The sequence below is a fragment of the Mesocricetus auratus genome, unplaced genomic scaffold (genome assembly GCF_017639785.1).
Source record: "Mesocricetus auratus isolate SY011 unplaced genomic scaffold, BCM_Maur_2.0 Super-Scaffold_100676, whole genome shotgun sequence".
Taxonomy (NCBI): domain Eukaryota; kingdom Metazoa; phylum Chordata; class Mammalia; order Rodentia; family Cricetidae; genus Mesocricetus; species Mesocricetus auratus.
In genome coordinates, this window is record NW_024429266.1 from 58,065,449 (window position 1) to 58,086,842 (window position 21,394).

Genomic DNA, 21,394 nt, shown 5'->3' on the forward strand with positions numbered 1-21,394 from the left:
GAAACCATGGAAGAATGGTAGTTACTGACTTGTTCCCATGTACAGCTACATTTCTTTACACAGTCCAGGCTTACCTACCTATGGTACAGTGGGCTGAGCCCCACTGCATCAATAGCAATCAGGAAAATTCCACAGATACTAACAGGTCAGACTGATGGGAGCAGTTCTTCAGTTGAGGTTCCTTCTTCCCAGGCAAGTCAGGTTGACAGCCAAGATAAGGGATCACAAGGTTCTTGATCTTTTTTTGGTTCTGTTTTGATTTGGTTTGGTTTTTAATGGGAATCAGAAAATGTACATAGATTCATAAGACTACAGTTCACCAAGACATGTCCTCTTCCAGGTCCTTGTCACTGTAGCCTCCTATGAATAGGACAGTCTTTCACCCAGATTTCTTGGGAATAGAGTGCTTCTCTTTAACTCTGGTTTCTTGTTACTAAAACACTATCAGATCACATTAAAGAAACAAGGCTTTACTGAGTTTTCTGTCACTAAGATACCAGGACCTGGCTAGCTACCCATCATTAGCCTGTAATACCTTATGTGGGTCATTTCTTCTGAGGTTATCAAAGTAATATTCTCTCCAGTTTTAATATGATGATGAAAGCAGACTTATATATTCCCCCAGTCTTTTCTAAACCTCTGTTTTCTTTTAACCCTGGGTCCAGAGAAGGATTTTAAAATTAAATCTTTAGTAATTCCTATGAGCTGAATATGGTGGTATAGGACTGTGATACCAGCATTTGGAACGCTGAGGCAAGAAGACAGTGAGTTTGAGGCCAGACTGGGCTACATAATGAATCCCTGCCTTAAACAAAAACAAATCATCTTCTGAGAAGCCATCTAGCCGCTGAGGAGATACCCTTCCCTACTGGCCTCTGCTACATTTAGTTTTGGTATTGTGGAATAGTGCTTCTCGGCTGCTAATTTCCATGGCATTTGTTCACACCATGTCATACAATTTCTGATGTCCTACAGTAATTATAGAAGGCTCACAAGGTATGTGTCAGGTTCTCTAGTAGAGGAGAAAGCCATTTGTTAGGGTGTGGATATGGGACACATTAGAAATAAACTTCACCCAATCCATAATGTCAGTGGTATCCAGAAGCTCTAGTTTCTTTTCAGATTCTATCAGAATCTGAGAAGCTACTGCTGATAGCCCTTCAAGCTTTGTAGAGGATGTGCCCAAAGTCAGCCTAGCCTTCTGTACTAGGACAGGCAGTCTCTTAGTCAATGTTTGGCCATGGCAACTCTTATAAAGGAAAGCATTTAATTAGGGCTTGCAATTTCAGAGGTTTAGTCCACTGTCATCATTATGATGGGAAAAGTGGTGGCATGCAGGTAGACATGGTAGAGGTAGCTAAGAGTTCTACATCCACAGGCAACAGGGAGAGAGAGAGACACTGGGCTGGCTTGGGCTTTTGAAACCTAAAAGCCCATGCCCAGTGACATACTTCCTCCAACAAGGCCACACCTTCTCCAACAAGGCTACACCTCCTAATCCCTCCCAAGTAGTGCCACTCCCTGATGACTAAACAGTCAAATATCTGAGGCTATGGACCATTCTTATTCAAACCATCACAGGCATGGACCCATAGGGACTCATCAAGCATAGTGATGAGTGCTTGGGTCCTTGGCCAAGGTTGGGGTGTGACTGGAGCAGATGCTGACTGAGAATGAGAAGAATCTCTAAATAAATAAACAGTAAGAATTAGCCTACATCCAAGAGAACTCCAAGCAGAATATAAACAGAATGCATAATTAATTTCTGAATGTAATAATACAAGGGGATATTATGAAAGTGTTAAACAATTGCATCAGCTGTTCCAAAAAGAATTCACTGTCCTGGTGGAATAAAAAAAGTTAATCAGCTGACTGTAGTCCTAGTAAGTATAGAATCTGGAATAGAAAATGCCCAAGAATTTGATTCTTTTGTATACATGCATAAAAGCACATTATGTACAGTTCTTGTGTCCTGTAACTGTTTCTCAGAGAGAGCTGAGGTCCACATTTGCTTGTCTGTGGGAGCCATCTCCAGTTCTGCAAAGTGTTATATGGTATCTTCTCAGAGCAGGGTGTCTCTGATGCATAAGGTCAAGGGTAACGGTAAAAATGAGACTCACAAGGATTTGATTGGGGAACTTGAGAAAAGGGGTTAGATCTGCAAGCAGGTCTTACATCTTCCCTTTCCTTGGCTCCTGAATAACCATCAGTAGTTACTCTCTCTTCTCCCCCCTGACTGTCCAGAAGGCCTCTGATGCCCAGAAAGGCAGGTGGCAGTTTATGGACTTTCGACTTTCCTTCTGGCAATGTCTCTTGTGTATGTGTTTTCTGGGCATTCATGTGAGAGCTTTCCAATCTCCCCTTTCCCTTTTCCTCCAGCTTATCACAGTTCAGTGAAGAGAACATGATGGACCCCTACAACCTTGCCATCTGCTTCGGGCCCTCACTGATGTCAGTGCCAGAGGGCCACGACCAGGTGTCCTGTCAAGCCCACGTGAATGAGCTGATTAAAACCATCATCATCCAACATGAGAACATCTTCCCAAGTCCCAGGGAGCTGGAGGGCCCCATCTACAGCAGAGGAGGAAGCATGGAGGATTACTGGTAGGGGCCAGGGAGGGGAGGAAGGGAAGGAGTGCCTGATAATAACTGGTATAGAGCCAGATGGTCAAGCAAAGCACAAAGAGAAATAGCCAGGCTCTCCCACTCCACTCCAGGTTCTGCAGGTGGCAGGCTCTGGCCATTCTCCCATCTCACACCCACCTAAAGAATAAGTGTTACGTCACCGCCTCCCATGTTTTATGAGTGCTGTATAACTAGGGACCATCCTGGAAGATAATGACAACATAAAGGAAAGGAGCTTTTACAAAGTAGTGTTTAGACCTGATGTTCATCAGGCAACAGTGCCCAAACTGTATTGCAATGGAAACAGAGCTGGGCACCAGGGAATTCTTTTCTGAGGAGGAAGAGTCTGTGTGGGAGGCAAAATCTCCTGAGTTTGTAAGATGACACACTAGAATGATTTCAGAAATTTGTGACAAGAGAAAGGTGTAAACTTATTTGGGGTAGGGTAGGCACAGTTCCACGCCCCCTGAGAAAGTATGAGATCATGTATACATGTTTTTTCATGACATAGCCTGAGCACAGAATTCTAAAAGGAACCTCTGAGTATATTTCTGTTAACTACCTCTGTTAGATGAATGAATCATTTCCAAAAAAAAAATAAAGAAAGAAAGAAATACTACTTCCCTTTTACAGATAAATTCCTTATAACCCAGAGAGTGCCATGTTTCAGCCCACCCTAGTAATTGGGGCATCAACCCTGATCACCTATTGTCTAGGATAAGGCTCCATCCAGTACCCTACACAGATACTGTAATAACACTTTACAGTGCCATTTTTCACTAAATACAAAGGCAACAGCCTTTCTCTTAAAACCTGGGGTTCCATACCTCCTCCTTTCTTTCCTAAATGGTTTTCCAACAGAAGCTGAAGGCATAAGCCAGCCCAAATCAAATATTTACCATCTAAAACCAGTGCTTCCAGCCCCATTGCTACCAACCACAGTTGGAGAGGACAAGGCATATGCTTGCTTAATTAGCAGCCAGTTGGTCTACGATTCTCCATGACCCCTTCAGAACTGCTGCTCAAGGAATGAATAGAATAGCATTTGTGCCTCTGAGAACTTCCTATGGCGGTGGCATCCTTGGAGCCACTCTCTCCTGGACTTCTGACCCTAGGTCTGCATCTGAGCAGGTACATCAGGTGGCTAGCTTAGAAATAAAGATTCCTGCCGGGCGGTGGTGGCGCACGCCTTTAATCCCAGCACTCGGGAGGCAGAGGCAGGCGGATCTCTGTGAGTTCGAGGCTGGGCTGGACCGATAGCCTCCAAAACAATACAGAGAAACCCTGTCTCGAAAAAAAAAACCAAAAAAAAAAAAAAAGATTCCTGTCACTGACAGTGGTTCATGGTGACTGGGGCTGTTGGCCCATTAGGTGAGCTCCAAGGATTTTTCTCTTGCACATTACTCCCCTTTGCATGAGTAGTTAAGAGCTGTGGAATAGTCCTTCGGTTCTTGCCTTTTCCTGTAAAGTTGACCTTCACTTCTTAAAAATCAAATCCCTGCAGGTTCTGGACCATTAAAGGGGCATAGTGCTCCCAACTCCCACCTCCCTGATCCCAAGTCCCATGAAAGCTCTTTCTTCTAGTTTTCTCCCAGGTGTTTTCCTCAGCCCTTACCCCGTGTGTTGTGTATGTGATGCTTACATTTGGAAACACTGCACCGGTAATCAGTGAACATTTGTGGCACTGTCCCAGGCCTTGGGCAAGAGTCACCAAGGAGCAGTTATCAGTGACCTTGCTCCTGACCTCTCTTGTTTAGGAAGAGATACTATCACAGTGAACATGTTAGTATTCAGGCATCTGTATTGACCTGCCCTTGGGATTCTGACAGGATACACCCTCAGCTGCAGCCACTACCAGCACCTCCTGTGCACATTCACTGTGTTCCCTTTTAAAGGGCCCTGCCCACCTCCCGCCTTTCCTTCTCTTTCTGTCTGTTTTTTTTCTCTCTCTCTTCCCTCTCTGTCTGCCTTTCTTTTCTCCTCTGCTGTTCCTGTCCCCAGATGCTAGTCCACCTCCTTTCCTCCCCCCTTTCCCATTCCCTCTCCCCTAATAAAAAACCCCTCTATGTGAGCTCTGTTGCATGGTGTCTTTTTCTCTCAAGCCACCTTTTTAAATTACAACAGAACTAAGGCACTCCAAATCCAGGAGAATGGCCAGGAGATCAGAACTGTCAGGGAGAAGAGGCACCAGACTGCTCTCCACAGATGTAGGAAAATACACTCTGACTGCCTACTAGTCTCCAAACTGAGTTCTGGTTGCCTGGGTCTGCTGCTGTAACCTTGGACCTCAGGTGTTGATAGGGTTAGGCATGTTGTCAGGGCTAAAGGCGTAGGAGGGAAAAAACATGGGACTCTAGGACCACATGGAACCTCAAAAGATATTCTTTTACCATGGTGCAGATTTCAAAGTGAAAAGCACCAGATCCTATGGGACCAGAATGAAATGTAGACTCTTCAACACAAGACAGAACTTGTGGCTCAGAAAAACTCAAGGTGGGATAATATATGATTTTTAGCAAGCCCTTCAGGGCTCCCAGCAGTATGAGAACTGGTGCCCTGATGCTTTTGTAGATGCACAGGAATGAACTTTTAACACTGGGGAGAGGGTAACCTTTGTACTATGCACCATGGATGCATTTCCAGAATGCCCCCAAACTCATGGGCTGGTTTTTAGACCCAGACACAGTAAGGAATTGTAGCCACTTTTTTTTTTTTTTACAAAGAATTCTATTGATGTTCTACCAGAGTATTCTCTGAAGCTCAGGAGCCCTCCTAGGCCCAGCTTTACCTGGTCTCTACGGAGCTTCCTAGAAGGAAAGGCTGTGTCCTAGGCAGGGAGAGGTTCCAAGGCAGGTGGCATTGATGCTCATAGACCTGCCTGAAAGGGTTGGCTTGTTGGTGCCTGTTGACAGGAGCAAACTTCAGACAGGGTAAGAGGGTTTTTTCTGCTCTTCAAAAACGTCCATCTCCTCCCTGAGCCAGAAGATAATAGAAGAAATACTTCCTTAGTAACGTGTAGCCATTCTCAAGTCTCTCCTTTGGATGAGTTAAGAGAAGATAAAATTTTTAAGGACTTGACTGAGCTTTCATCCTCAGGCCTCTAGTAAAATCTGACCTACAGCAGATCCCTTTACCTTTGCTCTTGGTTTCTATTCAGCCTCTACTCACTTCCTGCTTTCTCATCAGTGCATAGGCTAATGAGTCACACAGCACCCTAGGGGCATCAAGTGTAAAAGGGGGCTGGAAAGGAGGTAGTGCTGAGTGTCCTCATGCCAAAGCCTTCACTAAATTACACCACTGACTTCTCACACAACTGTCTATTAAAAAACAATAACAACAAAACAATTATCGAACATTCGAGCCCATTTTCAGGTCTGCTTGTTCTTGGTACAAAAGGGCTTCCCTTCTGCCTGCTCCTCCCTTAAGAACCAGGAATGAATTCATGAAAAGAGCCGACTAGAGTAATTGAGTTGTTCTGTGTTTTCCAAAGAGTTTATCTGTAACTTAAAGGCCTTGCCTTTCTCTCAAGGCATTTTAAATCCTGAGTGGTTTGGGGAGCAGAGCCTCCAGAGATCCCTTATTCTTAGCTGTTGATGGCTGTGTACTTCTAGAGTAGCAAGCCCACAGTTGATATGATGCCTCTTTTCCAAGGAAGATGTGTCAAAGGGAAGAAGAAAACTTTAGGAGCACATACTGATGTCCCAGTTATTACTGTTCTGTTGCAGTGACAGCACTCAAGGAGAGACTACCTCTGCTGAAGACTGCACCCAGGATGTGACAGCAGAGCACCACACCAGTGATGACGGTATGCTACGGGCTGTTCATAAAGCAGAATTGCTCGCGTATGTGTTGTGCATTCGTGAACTCCGCTGTCCAGAGGGCCCTAGGGATTGAAAAGGAGTTTCTTATCTCTCCTTTCCTTAGAGGGACATTCTTACATAAGAGATTAAACCAGAGGTGAATAACTAGACCTTTTGTAGTCCGTCCGCTTCCCTGCCCCACCTCTTAGCTCCCTATCTAGCCTGAAGCCAGTAGATACAAGCCCCTACTGCTGCCAGGTTACTGGAAACCAAAGCAAAGGAAAGCTCATTTAAAAACATCAAGCCTGGGGAATAGAAATGCTAGGTGCCAAGAACTCAACAGAAGCCAAGTGAGGAGAGTGGGAATGAGGACACAGAAACCACACGCTTGCATGCCTGCCAACTGGAAAAATTGACCCTTCCACAGTACAGATTTGTGTGCTGAACAGCCTGTGAGTGTGCATCCAGGGGTGGAATGCTCAGCTGTCATCCTCGAACCCCTCTAGAGTGCCCATGATTTATTAGAGTCCGTCCCAGCCAGCACATTCTCCCTGCGTTCAACCATTCCATACCTCCATTTCTGGATCACTTGGTCTCTGGAAGTCTCAGCGGTTGACAAGGGGCCTTGGAATTTTACGGGCAGAAGAATGAAATGGCACTCTTCGGAGATTTGCCTGCCCCCTCCCAATGCCTTGCTAAAAATCCTGCAATCTGGAGACAGCTTCTGAAGCGGGAGATAGGACTTCTTGTTTAGATCCTGGTATTGGAAGGAACGGTATGATCTTTACGAGAGAAGTGGGCATTCCTAGAGAATTCAATATGCAGAGCTGCCTTGTTCTCATACTGTTAGAGGCTCGCTCTCTAGTGAAACAGAGGGGCAGCTGAGAGAGCAAGAGCAAGCAGTGCTGTGCCTGAGGCTGTTGAGAACTGAGACTGGACTCCTAAGGCAGGGGCTCTGCAGTGGAATCTTCAGCCGGCCCGTTTAGGAGCAGACTTTCCACCCATAGCTTTGTGGGCGTGGGCTTCTTTTTAATCAGCCTTCCTCCCTGCAGTGGTATCTGTGATCTAATGGTTCCATGTCTTGGACAGCCTTCTACTTACTATCCAGTCTCTCCAGCAGCCTAGAACAGATAAGTGATGACAGCAATGACTAAGTGTACATATATCACAGTGCTGGGCTCTATTCTAAGGTTTTCACAGATTGTAATTGACTCCTCATAAAAACTTCATGAAAAAGAGCACTATTCCTACCATCTCATTTTATAGATAAGGAAAGAAAAGCCCACACAGAAGTAAAAACATATTGCACTTACAAGCCCCTTTTAACTTTTCACATTATTTTCATATGCATATCCATATATTTGTTATAAACCACTTTCTATATTTTACATTCTTCTGGAACAAATGAATAACACAAACAAATTGCTTAAAATATGTTGATTCAAGTGTTTGATGGCTGAAGATTTCCTTTATGATCAGAAAAGAAATAATGCTCAGTAGGATGGGCTGGATGTAGAATTCAGCAATAGAGCCTTGCCTTTGAACATCCATGTATGAAGTCCTGAGCTCAATTCATAGCACTGCCCAAGAGAAACGAAGAATGCAGAACGGCACATTGGACAATAGATGGAATCAGCACAAAGAGCTGTGGAGTCAACACAGGTTATCAGGGAAGCGGTGCTCCATGCCTTAGCCCAGGTAGAGGAGAGACAGTGCCAGGCTGTTAGATCTTTATAGATCCTGGGGGGCTTATGATTTGCACTGAGTTACCCTCCCACCACTCTAAGTCCAAGCTTCTCATCCAGTTTCCTGAGTCTGTAGATCTCAGACACATGTGTTTCATTCTTCTCTGCCTTTCCCAGAATGTGAGCCCATTGAGGCCATCGCCAAGTTTGACTACGTAGGCAGGACAGCCAGGGAGCTGTCTTTCAAGAAGGGGGCATCCCTGCTGCTTTACCAGCGAGCTTCTGATGACTGGTGGGAAGGCCGACACAATGGCATAGACGGACTCATCCCCCACCAGTACATTGTAGTCCAGGACACGTAAGTGGGATCTTGGCATCTTTGCGGGTGGTCTCTGCTGCACTGTGGGAGTGAGACTTCAATTGGAACAGTCAGAGCATGAGAGAGACTGATTCCCTAAGGATTAACACTCCATGGAGAACACCTACCCCTGCAACTTAGCCTTCCCACCTTCTCTTCTCCCTGTAAGTCACCACCTAATCCATTTGTTTTAGAAATGTGCCAGCCAGCATTTATATTTACGCCTAATGAGTGATAATGTAGACTTTTTAATTTGACCATACCTATTTCCTTTCTGAAAAGATCAGGGTGAGAAAACATTTTTGCTGCTCTGTTTTGGTTTGGCTTTTTTGTTTTGGTTTCGTTTTGGCTTTTAGTTTTTAGTTTTTTTGAAGCAGGGTTTCTCTGTATAGAGCCAGCTGTCCTGGAACTCGCTCTGTAGACCAGGCTGGCCTCAAACTCAAGGAGATCCACCTGCATCTGCCACCTGAGTGATGGAATTAAAGGCGTATGCCACCATTGCCCAGCCTTCTCTGTCTTCTGTAGGTGCACTTTTGTCTTTTGAAATAGGGTCTCTGTCTTAGTTACGGTTATTATTGCTGTGATTAAACACTGTGACCAAAGCAGCTTGGGAAATGGGGGTTTATTTGGCTTACACTTCTTTCACTAAAGAAGTCATAGCCAAGTGGTTGTGGTGCATGCCTTTAATCCCAGCACTTGGAGGCAGAGGCAGAGGCGGATCTCTGTGAGTTTAAGGCCAGCCTGATCTACAGAGCGAGTTCCAGGACAGCCTCCAAAACTATACAGAGAAACCCTGTCTCGAAAAGGAAAAAAAAAGAAGTCAAGACAGGAACTCAAACAGGGTTGGAACCTGGAGGCAGGAGCTGATGTAGAGGCCGTGAGAAGTGCTGTTTACTGGCTTGCTCCTCATGGCTTGTTCAGCCTTTTTTTATAGAATACGAGACAAACATCTCAGGGATAGCACCACCCACAATGAGCTGGGGCCCCATCCATCAGTCACTAATTAAGAAAATGCCCTCCAGTAAGGATCTTATGAATTCATTGTCTCCGTTGAGGTTTCCTCCTTCCAGATTACTCTAGCTTATGTCAAGTTGACATAAGACTAACCAATACAGTCTCACTCTGTGACTTAGGCTGCCTTGAACTCACTGTATGTAACTCACAGCAGTCCTCCTGCCTTAGCCTCCCCTGTGCTAAGGTTACAGACATGAGCCATTCATAGTATTTTCCACCTGCAAATGAAAATTGACATGTTACATAGTAGGAGAAATCTGGTTTAGGAAGCTTTATAAAAGAAGAAAAGTAGGGCAAGGAGGGAAAAGGATGTCAGAGAACAAGGGAAACCAGAGTTGGCTCTAGAGAGCTCATAGGATAGGCCGTTTGTTTGTTCCCTCCTTCTGAAGCAATGTCTCCTGGGCAGGAAGTAATGAACCTAGTGCTCCACCCAAACCCGCCTCACTGACCCTTTGCCCTAGCTCTGCCCTCACACACTTCTCTAGGATACAGCATTGTCACTGTTTGTAGTTCTTCCCTTACTATTAGTTTTTTAAAGGTTGATATCCTGAATGAGTCTGCACCCTCCCAGCCTCTCCTGGGCTCCTTTGGGGAAAATCCTCCCTGTGTTGATAACATCACACAGGTGGGAATCTGTTCGTGGACAGGACCCTCCCAAATTTAGCATTATGACTCCACTACAGGATTGAGAGAAGATGAATTGTGGGGGGGAGAGGGGCTTTCTTTGCCATCAGTAACCAGAGGGGCCAAGAGAGCAGTGGAGAGACATGGGATCATCTTGGACGCTCCGAGGGGGCTAGATGTGCTACGACAGTGGCCATGTGTCCACTCCCCGCCTCAACACTAGCACCTCCCTCCAGGGCCACTATAGAGCTCCCTCTCCTTACCGGCAGTGCTCAGGACTGCAGCTGAACCACAGCCTGGACTTCTAACCCCTTCTCCAGGAGGTGGTCCCATCACAGCTACCCCGTGAGCATCACTGGGGTCAAAGGCAGATGCCTTGAATTCAGGTGACCCCTAGCCAAGCTTTCCTGAGGAGCTAAGGATCAAATAGAACTCAGTGAATTACTTATCCTTATTTACATGACCCTCCAGAGGCCCTCATATTTCCTTGCCTCTGTTCGCAAAATTAGCCCCACCAGTGGCTGCTGCTTCCTTCAAGCTGTGTGGGGTTGTGTGTGTGTTCAGGCGGGCCATCTTGCTGATTTAACACTGCTTCTTATATTGTTTTCTCTTCTCTCTGCCTGCCTGTCCCTTCTGCCCCAGCGAGGACGGTGTCGTGGAGCGGTCCAGCCCCAAGTCTGAGATTGAGGTCATGTCTGAGCCACCTGAAGAAAAGGTGACAGCCAGAACGGGGGCCAGCTGTCCCAGTGGGGGTCATGTAGCTGATATTTATCTTGCAAACATCAACAAGTAAGCTCTGCTTTTCATTTTCTGCTCCCCTAAATGACTATCTCCCTCCGCCTCACCCCCGCCTAACCCCACCCCGCTCCTGTGCTGTACGCAGGGCTCCCGGCTCCCCCAGCCTAACAATCTCCGTGTGTCATTTGCTGCTACAAGGTGGATGGCAGGGCTGAGGAGGCTTGCATGGGTCTGAGGGCAGGCCCTAGCCTCCAACTGTCTGTTCTCATCCTGTGGTGCTCTGTGTGTTCCACAGTGTCTGTCTGCCCAGACTTCCTGACAGTCTTAGCCAAGCCTTCATCAAAGCTTTGGTCACCGTATGCAACTTGGTTTTGTGCTATTTCTCATCAGTGCCTTCACTTTTCCACTTCTTACTCCAATAGTATTTGATAGCTTCTTTGACCCTTGTCTGTCTGAAGATTGCAGAGTTTCATATGTCTTCCCACCAGGCTCCTGTCCACTAGGTGGGCTTCCTTAGATGTCATGTGTCTGGTTCTCCCTACCCTACATTCATGGCCATGGAAAAGAGAAGAGCACTGAGCCCAAGGGAAGCTTTGTCTTGAGCTTCTAAACCATCCTGTGACCCTTCGCTCCCTTTCACACTAGCAGAGATCACTTTTCATTCTTTCTTGTTGCTTTAGCACTGTGTATTACCCTTCCCTAGCAGTCCCCTTGCAGATGCCCACTCCTGTCCAGCAGGCTTACTCTCACCCCAGCTTTCATTGTGGCCATTAGCAGTATTCTGAGGTTCTAACTCCATCCACACCTGCTGGCTATCTAGAGGGATTCCTCGTTCGCCCGCCCATGAGCTGCTGCCTCCCCAAGAGGCACTCAGGCTATCGGAGAACTAATCTCATCTCAAGGGGCCAGACACCAAGTCCTACAGACCTCTTTCTGCCAGACCCTGACCTGTGGCCCAGTGCCAGGAGGATGACAAGCCCCGGGGCTCTCCTGGTGAACATGGATTGGAGATGACGTACAGTTTGTATTCCTTCCGACTTCGGAGGGGTGAAATGATTTGCACTTTGAAACCCTGTTAACCATAGCCTCTGGACACTGAGACTGGAAGGAGAATAAAAGATGCTTATTGTTTTTAAACTGCATGAGGTTGCCAGATCTCTTGGCTTCTTTCCAACCAGACAATAGAGGGGGTTGGGGGACATGGATCTTCCCTATCTCTTTCACACTCAAGTTCATCTAGTTTAGTCCACTCACTTACTCAGTATAGTCATAGTCTAATTCAGACCAGTAAACAAGTTGAGGATTTTATACTTCACTCCAGTCTGCTAGGAGGGCAAGCTAATAAACAGTAGCTGTCAGCTAATCACATTTTTTTTCATTGTTTACAAGCCTGTGTTAATTATGAGTCTGCAATCACAAGGCCATGAGCTTATTAAGCCAGAAACTAAGACTGGATAGTGGAGGGGAAGCTAGATATTTATTTAGGCACTTCTGTTTTTGTTTTTATGGCGTTGGGGGTAGAACTCAGCAAGTCACATATACAAATGGAGCACTCTACTTCCGAGCTGCAGCTTCATCCCGGGTATTAAATTTTAAGTCAACATATATTTGATACCATTTATACAAAGGAATTACAGAGAACAAAAGCTGGAATAGTCAAAAGATAAAAATCTGATAGAAAGTCAGGGTTGTTCCCTTGAACTCCTGGCTTGGTAGCAGTAAGATTCTTAGGATGAGTTTCCTGGGGACAGACCATAACCAAACCATGTCAACATGGTCTACTCAAGCTTTCCCAGGCACCAGCCAATCAGTGCATGCGTGACAGCCCCAATATGCCTGGCTCTTAGAACTGAGTCTGCCCACCTGCCTCCAGAACAGTGCTCCCATGAAACTTGAGTTTGCTGATTGCCTTGGAGAACTCTGTCCTCCTGAGCCCTCTCATCTGATTACCTGCTACTCAGCCCCCAAGCCTTACCTATCTTGGTAAGCCTTCCTTACACCCTGAGTTCCTTGGGCTGAAAAGAGTGCCCTCATTCTGCATTCCAGAATAGCTTGAGTTGTTGGTACTCGGTGCTACGCCTGGTTCCTCCTCCAGGCTGAGCTCCTTGTAATCAGCATCTCTGTCTTCCTTGTCTTTATGCCCCAAATAGAGCCTGGGATGACACTACCACAGTCCCCTAAGTCTGTCTTCTCAGCAGTTCTGATGTGTGAGTCAGCCATCCTTGAGTGGAAAACGGAAATCAGCAGAGTTCTTGGGTGTGGCGTTTTGATTTAATTCCACATCCTATATTAACCATCTGCTTTGTGCCAAGCACCAATGCTAGCTGTTCAGAGCTCTCAGTCTGGCAAGGCACAAGACCATATGGAAGGTAACTGAAAAGCGGCCGTATGGAGGCACTGAAGGACCTGGAGGGAGGAATCTCTTGGTCTGTACTTGGAGGTACTGGTGTCAGGGAAAACTTGACAAATGAGGAAGACCCTCATTTCAGCAGGGTCTTCCTAGACTAAAGAGCATCCTTTTTCTGGTTGAGAATGGCTGCCTTACAAGGGTAGACCTGCCTAGCAGTCACATTCATAGAGAGGCTGCTGGGCCACATCCTACCAGACCCAGAAAAGATAAAGCAGACCAAAGCTGTAAGCCGCACAAGAACTGACTTCAGGGATTAGCTGTGCTTCAGAGACTGCCACCAGTCTGCAGTCCTACCATTGCCCATCCCGCCCCCCAGCTCAGCCCATCTTCCTCAGTAGAGTTGAGATCAGAGCTACACGGCTGCTATCTGAGATAGCAGCTTGATGGCATCTTAAATGAGGTCCTTTAAAGTCTGGTTCAGAAAAATAAAATTATTCAGCAGCAGGCAATAACCCATATGGCTAGGATCCCACTACGTCATGTCATTTGAGAGCCTTTTGTGGTATGAAGTGAATTGGCCCAGTGCTGGGTGACATAGGAGTTGTGTAGACGCCCTTTCTACCCGAAGATCAGGCACACACTGAACCCTCTGTCTGTGCCACTGCATTTCCTTGAAAAGTCTCTTCCATGGCTATGAACAAGAAATAGCCTCTTGCCAGAGCCCAGATGATGACGGGCTTGCTGTAGCATAGTTGAGCAAACTGAAATTTAGAAAAGTCAACTCCTGTTGTCAGCAGTTCTCCTCCTTGGTGATGGCGACCTCCCTCACTGGTGACGGCGAGACTTTCTCACCTGGGGCTTCGGTTTCTGTTCAGGCTGGCAATGGAGTGGGTCTTTTCATGAATCTTTCTCCCATTAGAAACTTTCTCTTGAACAGGCAATTTTTTTCTGACAGCATCTTACATGGTTAGAACTCAAAGCTCACAACCACCAAGTAAGTATCCATTTTGCCTCTGCCCAGGGTGGGGGTTGGAGGGAACAGAACCGCAGAGAAAACAAGAGAAAGAAAAACTGAAGAGATAGGGTATTCTGTGTGACTTTCTTTAGATGTCCCAGGTGCCAGCCTCAGCCCCTCTGTCACAGTCCCAGCTCATTGGACCCAGGGCTTCCTGATCAGGTGCCATTTCTGTTTGTTGAAGGCAAAGGAAGCGTCCAGAATCTGGGAGCATCAGAAAAACATTTCGGAGTGACAGCCATGGGCTGGGCAGTTCTCTGACTGACTCCTCCTCCCCGGGGGTGGGGGCTAGCTGCCGTCCATCCTCTCAGCCCATCATGAGCCAGAATCTCCCCAAGGAAGGGCCAGATAAGTGTTCCATCAGCGGCCATGGGAGCCTCAACTCTATCAGCCGGCACTCGTCCCTGAAGAACCGGCTGGACAGTCCACAGATCCGGAAGACTGCCACTGCAGGAAGGTCAAAAAGCTTCAATAACCATCGGCCCGTGGACCCTGAAGTCATTGCACAGGTAACTGAGGGGCCCTGGACAATAAGTAGTAAGTCTGCACTCAACGGTTCCACTCAGAGCAGCCCCGGCTAATCAACAGAACTTAAAAGAGACCTCTGTACATTCTAGGGAGTGTGCAGCAAGTATCATACATGTGAACCTGCCAAGACAGCTTACTGATCAATCTGCCTATCCTTGTCTCTCCAGCAAAACCTGAAGGTAGAGTTAATAGAATTCTACCTTCTTATTCATATTCTGGCTGTTTCCAAGGCTGTTAACTTTTAAAGCCAGCAGCTAAGTATAAAAGTTCCTTAGTCCAAGTTTCATGTGTTAAGACACTAAGATAGGGTCTGGGGAGTTGGTTCAGTAGATAAGAACACTTGCTATGCAAGCAAGATGAACTGAATGCAAATCTGCAGCACCCACATAAAAGGCCTGTAACCCCAGTGTCGGGGATTAAGGGTAGGCAGAGTCCTGGACTTGCTAGCCACTCAGCCAGCCTAGCCAAAAGAACAAGCTTCAAGTTCAGTGAGAGTCTCTGCCCTCAAAACAATAAGGTAGAGAATGATAGAGACTGATACCTGACATCTTCCTCTGACCTTTGCACATAGAACACACACATGAAAAATTAAATGGATAAATATAAGTAGATATGTAGATAAGTAGGCAGACAGGCAGACAATAGAAACACAATAATAGACTTTAGTGAAGCTAAAACCCAAATGTAGTTCAGGTCACATTTGTATATTTCCATGTCCACCCTTGTCACCCTATTTCATAAAGCTGATCTCTGATTCTTGTAGATAGATAATTAGTCCACCATCTGATTCTATCTTTAGAACCCCAAAGTATTCTTGTTGCTTGAAGTTCAGGTACTAGAAGGTTTCCAACCCAGAGCTCCAGGTAACAATGCAGATGAACTCCCAGATTGCAGGACCTTGCTTCCATCAGCACCACATTGATGACTCTGTTTTCCATGAAATATTAGAAATCCAACTCGACCTCTAAACATCCAACTACTGGGGCTACTCCAAGCAGTTCTCTCAGACGTCTCTCCCAGCTATATAATTTTCATTAGAACAGGTAGGAACTAAGGGCTTGTTTTTGTCCTCTTCCTCACCTCAACTTCTGGGGTGATCGGGAAAGGACAATAGAGGCTCTGTATGGTCCCCATTGGTTTCACTCCCGCTCTGCTTAAGGAGGTACACCTGGTACGTCTGGTAGCGAGCTCTGGGCCTATAATGTCTTGCTTTGCTTACCCTCTATCCTGCTTAAGCTCCTGACAGCAATCTGCCTTGCACCATAGGAATCCTCCTTGATCCCCTTAGCTAACCATTAGTCTTAGAAATGTGAACATACTAGCAGCATTACAGGACAGAGCCAGGAGATATGAATTCTTCTTGAGCATTCTGAAAGATTTGAGAAGCCCATGGGTGTAGATCAGCAATGCAGGCTCAGAATGCTTGCCTAGCATGCAGAGGCTCCTGGGTTCCATCCCTGGCATTTCAGGAAGGGGGAAGAAAGGCTAATAAATGCCATAGTGATGGATGAAAATGAGTCATTATCATCCATAGCACGCTTCAGTCACTGGACAGGAAGCCCAAAGTGGGGAGCCTGGGGCTTACTTGAAACTTAGAAACTTTGAAAGTAGTCTTGATCCCAAAGAGGAGTCCTGTGGTGGCTTTGGGATGTGGTATTAAACACAAGTTTGCGGGGAGGGTATGGAAGCTGGGCGCTCTTACTGGATGCTTGCTTACAAAAGTTCTTTGGTTCTGCGTTGAGCCCCTGGGCTCGGGCTGCTGTTTCTCTAAAGTCTTCAGTATCTACAGATTTGCTAACTTACCTATGTGGGCTTTGGCTCCCCCTTTTGGCCAATCTTGGGTTCCCTTTCATGGTGCTGGGTAGAAGGAAACCAGTTCAAGTTGCACACTTGGGTGAGTTGGGAAATTGAAACATTATCTTGGTAAATCTTCAAGGACTTGGCTGTTGAACCTACCTTAGCTCTTGTGGAGGAAGGAATTGCCCCCTTAACCATTGAAGTCAAGAAAATAAAGATCATACTTGATCTCTACCACCTTGTAAAATTTGACCATTGTGTACACTTTCAAACATACAGAAATACAGAGGATTACATAATGAATCCCCGGGTACTCATGACCTTTACCCTCCACTTAATTATATGTCATTTCTTCCAGAAATGTTTCAGCACCTGTCACTAAAACCAAGGGCTCAAGTTGAAAAAACCTCAGCTATTCTTTTTTCATAATACTTTTCTTAGTTGTTAAATTTAATACATTTATACAATATATGTTGAGCATGTCATCCACTGCCACCTCTCACTCCCCCTAGTGCCTCCCACGTCACTTCCCTGCCAACCTCCTGCCTTCCTTTTGTGTGTGTGTGTGTGTTTATGGGAAGTCTAATACTTTCCATATATGCATAGGTCTAGGGCCACCCACTGGGCCATGGTCAGGCTACCAGGACCCCATCCCCAAAAGTGAGTGACTCTCCCTACCTCAGCAACTATCAACTGCCAGTGGTTTCTCCGGTAGGAGTCAGGCCTCAGGGGCACCCCCATTTCTGCTGGAATTTTAGCTGGCTTGATTTTATCCAGGAAACCACCACTGGTATGAGTTGATGTGTGCAACAGCGTTGTCATGTCCAGAGTCATCAATCACTGTTTAAATTCCTGATGATGAAAATCTCTCTGTCCCCTTCCTCCACATTCTGAACATTCATGTGTTCAAGGACTTCGGCCAAATAAAATAAGGCATTTTATAGTTGGTTTCATGGCTTGTCATATTTAGTTGAAATAGGATTCTTGGGGACATCTGTCCTGGTTTGACTTACTTCTTCCTTTTTCCTGTTTTGCAGGATATTGAAGCAACAATGAACTCTGCCCTGAATGAGCTTCGAGAGTTAGAGCGGCAGAGCAATGTTAAGCACACCCCTGACGTGGTTCTGGACACCTTGGAACCTCTCAAGACCTCCCCAGTGGTAGCCCCCACATCTGAGCCCTCCAGCCCCCTGCACACTCAGCTCCTCAAGGACCCCGAGCCTGCTTTCCAGCGCAGTGCCAGTACTGCTGGGGACATTGCCTGCGCCTTCCGGCCTGTCAAGTCTGTCAAGATGGCCGCTCCAGTCAAACCACCAGCCACACGGCCCAAGCCAACTGTCTTCCCCAAAACAAATGCCACTAGCCCGGGTGTCAATTCATCAGCTTCCCCGCAGTCCACTGACAAGTCTTGTACTGTCTAAGGGGTATAACTTAATTGTTCTAGACAAGGAGACTGACCGTTATTAAAATCTTCCTATTTAACTAGCTTGGAGACTTCAGTTGGAAATTAGGTTCTAAGTTGTTCTTACAGGAATTAGCCTTCCCATTACCCAAACCTTGAGAATGAAGCCCTTGTTACTGCCTTTCCCTTCCCGGTCCTTCCCTCCACTCGTTGCTCCCCTCTGTTGTAATCCAGCCAGCTACAGTACATACTGTTCTTAGGTTAGCCAGAGAAAGTTTTCCATGATCAGGTTGCTATATCTGTCAAGGCAAGACATGGGGGCATGGGCCTCTGTCTTTGTCCCTTCATACTAGAGGATACCACCTTGACCAGATGGTTAGCTGTAGCCACTTAGCTCTTGGTGGCATCTTGTTTTAAGTACTAATTTTTAAAAAAAATCACATATAGCCCGGTTTTCCTTTACTATAAGTAATACTCGTGTGCGTGCACGCCCATGCACATACGCAGAGGTGTTTCTGGTCTCTGCTGTAGCCTCTCCTGGTCATAGAGCTATCTTTGTTGTTGTGACAGTTCACACTGAAGCCACCGGGAGTCTCTATTCTCCTCGAAACTTTGTTCCATTGGGACCAGAGAAACCTGGCCTTGTCTATCATAGAAATTTAGCAGAATGGGACAGTCCTGTGATCTGATGTGGGGGTGGGGATTGTCGTCTTCCTCTTGCTGTGACTTGGTCACTGGTATTTGCATTTGCTCTGCTCCATTCTGTAGAAGTACATCCCAGTCTTACTAAGGAGCTTTTAAAGTTTCCTGAACACACAGACTTTTCTTAGTTCTCATCTTTGTTTCTTGACCACCATTTTCCATTTCAGACATTTTTCCAATATAAGACAGTTTTATAGCTACTTCCTTTTAGAGTAAAAAGTCTTAAACTTTTATTATGTTTATGGCAGGTTTGAAAGAGGTAGGAAATTTAAAACTTTTAAAATTCTCTATTCTATTTAAAAAAAATTAAGTTGCACTCTGCTAATCCAAAAATTGTTCCCAGATTAAAACTACTTCAAGTTTACCTCTTGGCTTAGTTTTTTTTATAAGGTTCTCTGGAGATGAACAGGGGCTTGGAGAGCCCTCATTCAATTCTAGAGACCCTGCCTTTTGAGACTGTGTTTTGTTTATCCAAACAAGGTCAACTAAGGGAACTTTGACCCCCACATAGTCAAAATTATTTCCCCAAAGCCAGAATCTTTAAAAAGTAAAAGATTGAATGCTTCATATTGGGCCTGCCATTGGCCTGCTTCAGATGTGCTAACATGGAATGCTCTAGCCAGCCTGCAAGCCTGAGGCTCGAACACTCACTCCTCTTCATTGTGCTTCCCCAAGAGCACCAGAGCTCGGAAGTCACAGTTCAGGCTCGTGTGCTTCAATAGCTCCTTGAAGCTGAGGCTCATTCCTCTTCTCTGGTTTCTACTATGCTTTTATTTAGCTTCATTGTCTTTCAAGAGAGATGGTGGTTTGCCATTCAGGTTGGAAAATCTGAATGTCCTTAGCTTTGGGCTAGAAGAGATCCTTTTGACCGATATGTGAAGTTGGGAGTTGGATCTTCAGAAAGTGGTGGATGTTTCTCTCTGTATGAAGAGAATGGGAAGCTTGAAGGAGTCACTAATGAGAAGAGTAACTTGTAGCACCAGGGAGACTAGAGAAGCGAGTGAGTCAGATGGCAAGGGACAACTCTAGGTCCTTGGGCTGCCTGATTCTTACTGTTCTTTTTACTGACCTATCATCTTGACCTGGGCTTGTACTGCTCCTGAGCCAAAGGGGACTTTCAGACCCAAGGATCTGAAATGATCTCCCGCCCTTACATTCCTCTTAATCTAAGTGATACAAGTTTCCAGCCTGCCCTTTATCCACTCTCCAGGACACTACCCCCTAAGAAGCCAAAAGCAAAGCTTCTTAAAGAGCATACTGTGGGTCTGTTCTTTTGTTCTTGCCTTCTCTTTCAGTCCTGTACATTATTTGTGTTTTTCATCCCCTTGGTCGATGTCCGTCTGCTGATTTGCATAATGAACTGGACAGTGTACAAGTGGTTCCCTGCTAACCCCAGCTCTGGGAGCCTTGCTGTCTTCCTTATCTCTGGTGCTTCTGACGCCTGTGAGATGGTCCTGTTAAAAGGAGCAGGAACCAACAGGAGGTGAGTCCTCCTCGGCAGAGCTCACTTCAACTGGAATTGAGGTTGCACACTGTGATTTCACACCCCAAAGCCAAAAGGAGCCGGCCACCCCAGGCCTTGGGCAACTAGCCTTCTTGAGATAGGCTTGCCCGAAACCAGCATGATGCTTCCAAGAGCCCTGCTCTGCCCCTCGTGGCATGGATCCTTTCCCTGGTGTGGACTCGGTCTTTGGGGAAGAAAAGTGGGGTGGAGCTACCAGCATCCCAGTTTGAAAAGTAGAGGAATTTGCCACCAGCAGCTTAAAAACTGGAAATACTGGTCTCTGCCAGCCTTCTCAGGCCACCCTTGTTTGTCCCCAAGGAGATGAGAAATCCCTGCAGCACCAGGATGAACAGACCACTGGAAGGGCTGGTGTGCATGGACTTCGGTTCAGAAGAGAACTTAGATCTTCCAGGGAACTGCAATGTTGTGGCGTCTGATTCGTATGTCACATTTGTGTAAAATGGTATGTTCTTTAAAATGGTATTGATAACTGGAATATTGTATGTATGCTTGAAGATGCTTTGTGTGAACCTAAGACTCACTCAGCCGATGTTGGATTGGGGAAAATCCAAAGCACAACTTCAAAATAAAATACGTTTTTAGGTTTCACTGCTGCAAGTCATCTCCCTTTCCCCACTCCCTGAAAGTACTGATCGTCTGAACTAACAGTGCAAGCCTAGCAACAGGAAGAACAAGGTGACCTTGGGGCTTCTCTTCCCCCTCTGCACCATTGGTTCCCTTTAGCCCATGTGTGGAACCTCAGGTTTTGTAGGAAGTCTAGCATACTGTTCACTAGTCTGTGGTCATAAGAACTTTCCTTAACGAAACCTACTTTTTGCTTTTAATGAAGACTGCTTTATTTCTGTCTTATGCTCAGATTTCCCACTTGGAAAACTGAAACCTATAAAGATAGTTGGAAACTTTGCCAGCTACATCCAAGGGTAGCCAGAAAGTTCTGTATTTTAAGACTTCTCATTTTTGCTTAGTGTGTATGGGGTGTTTTGCCGTCGTGTTTGTCTGTGAACACATGCATACAGCGCCACAGAAATCAGAAAGGGGGCATAAGATCCTCTGGAACTGAAGTTACAGACAGTTGTGAGCCACCCTGAGAACTGAACTCTGGTCCTCAGCAAGAACAGCCGGTGCTCTTATCTGCTGAGCCATCGCTCCAGCACCTGCCCATGTCTTTGTCTTTCACAGCCAGATCCTGGAGGCAGCCTGCCCTTGGCCATCCCTGTATCTAGAAGAAGTT

At 46.1% G+C, this 21,394-nt stretch overlaps 1 protein-coding gene across 6 annotated transcripts in view; it reads left to right on the forward strand.

Annotated features, from left to right (window-relative positions):
- Positions 1-20,751, forward strand: part of Srgap2 (SLIT-ROBO Rho GTPase activating protein 2) — a 215,306-nt gene extending 194,555 nt beyond the window's left edge. For 4 of the 6 annotated variants that reach the window (XM_005079849.4, XM_013120382.3, XM_013120381.3 and 1 more), the window contains 6 exons: positions 2,380-2,604; positions 6,351-6,430; positions 8,288-8,468; positions 10,749-10,895; positions 14,394-14,718; positions 17,572-20,751. In XM_005079849.4, coding sequence (XP_005079906.1) covers positions 2,380-2,604; positions 6,351-6,430; positions 8,288-8,468; positions 10,749-10,895; positions 14,394-14,718; positions 17,572-17,955 — 1,342 coding nt within the window. In that variant the 3' untranslated portion in view covers positions 17,956-20,751. Of the gene's footprint in view, positions 1-2,379; positions 2,605-6,350; positions 6,431-8,287; positions 8,469-10,748; positions 10,896-11,664; positions 11,987-14,393; positions 14,719-15,685; positions 15,781-17,571 lie in introns of those variants that run through there. The other 2 variants (XM_021232878.2, XM_005079850.4) reach the window with 2 other exon arrangements.
- Positions 20,752-21,394: the final 643 nt, after the last annotated feature.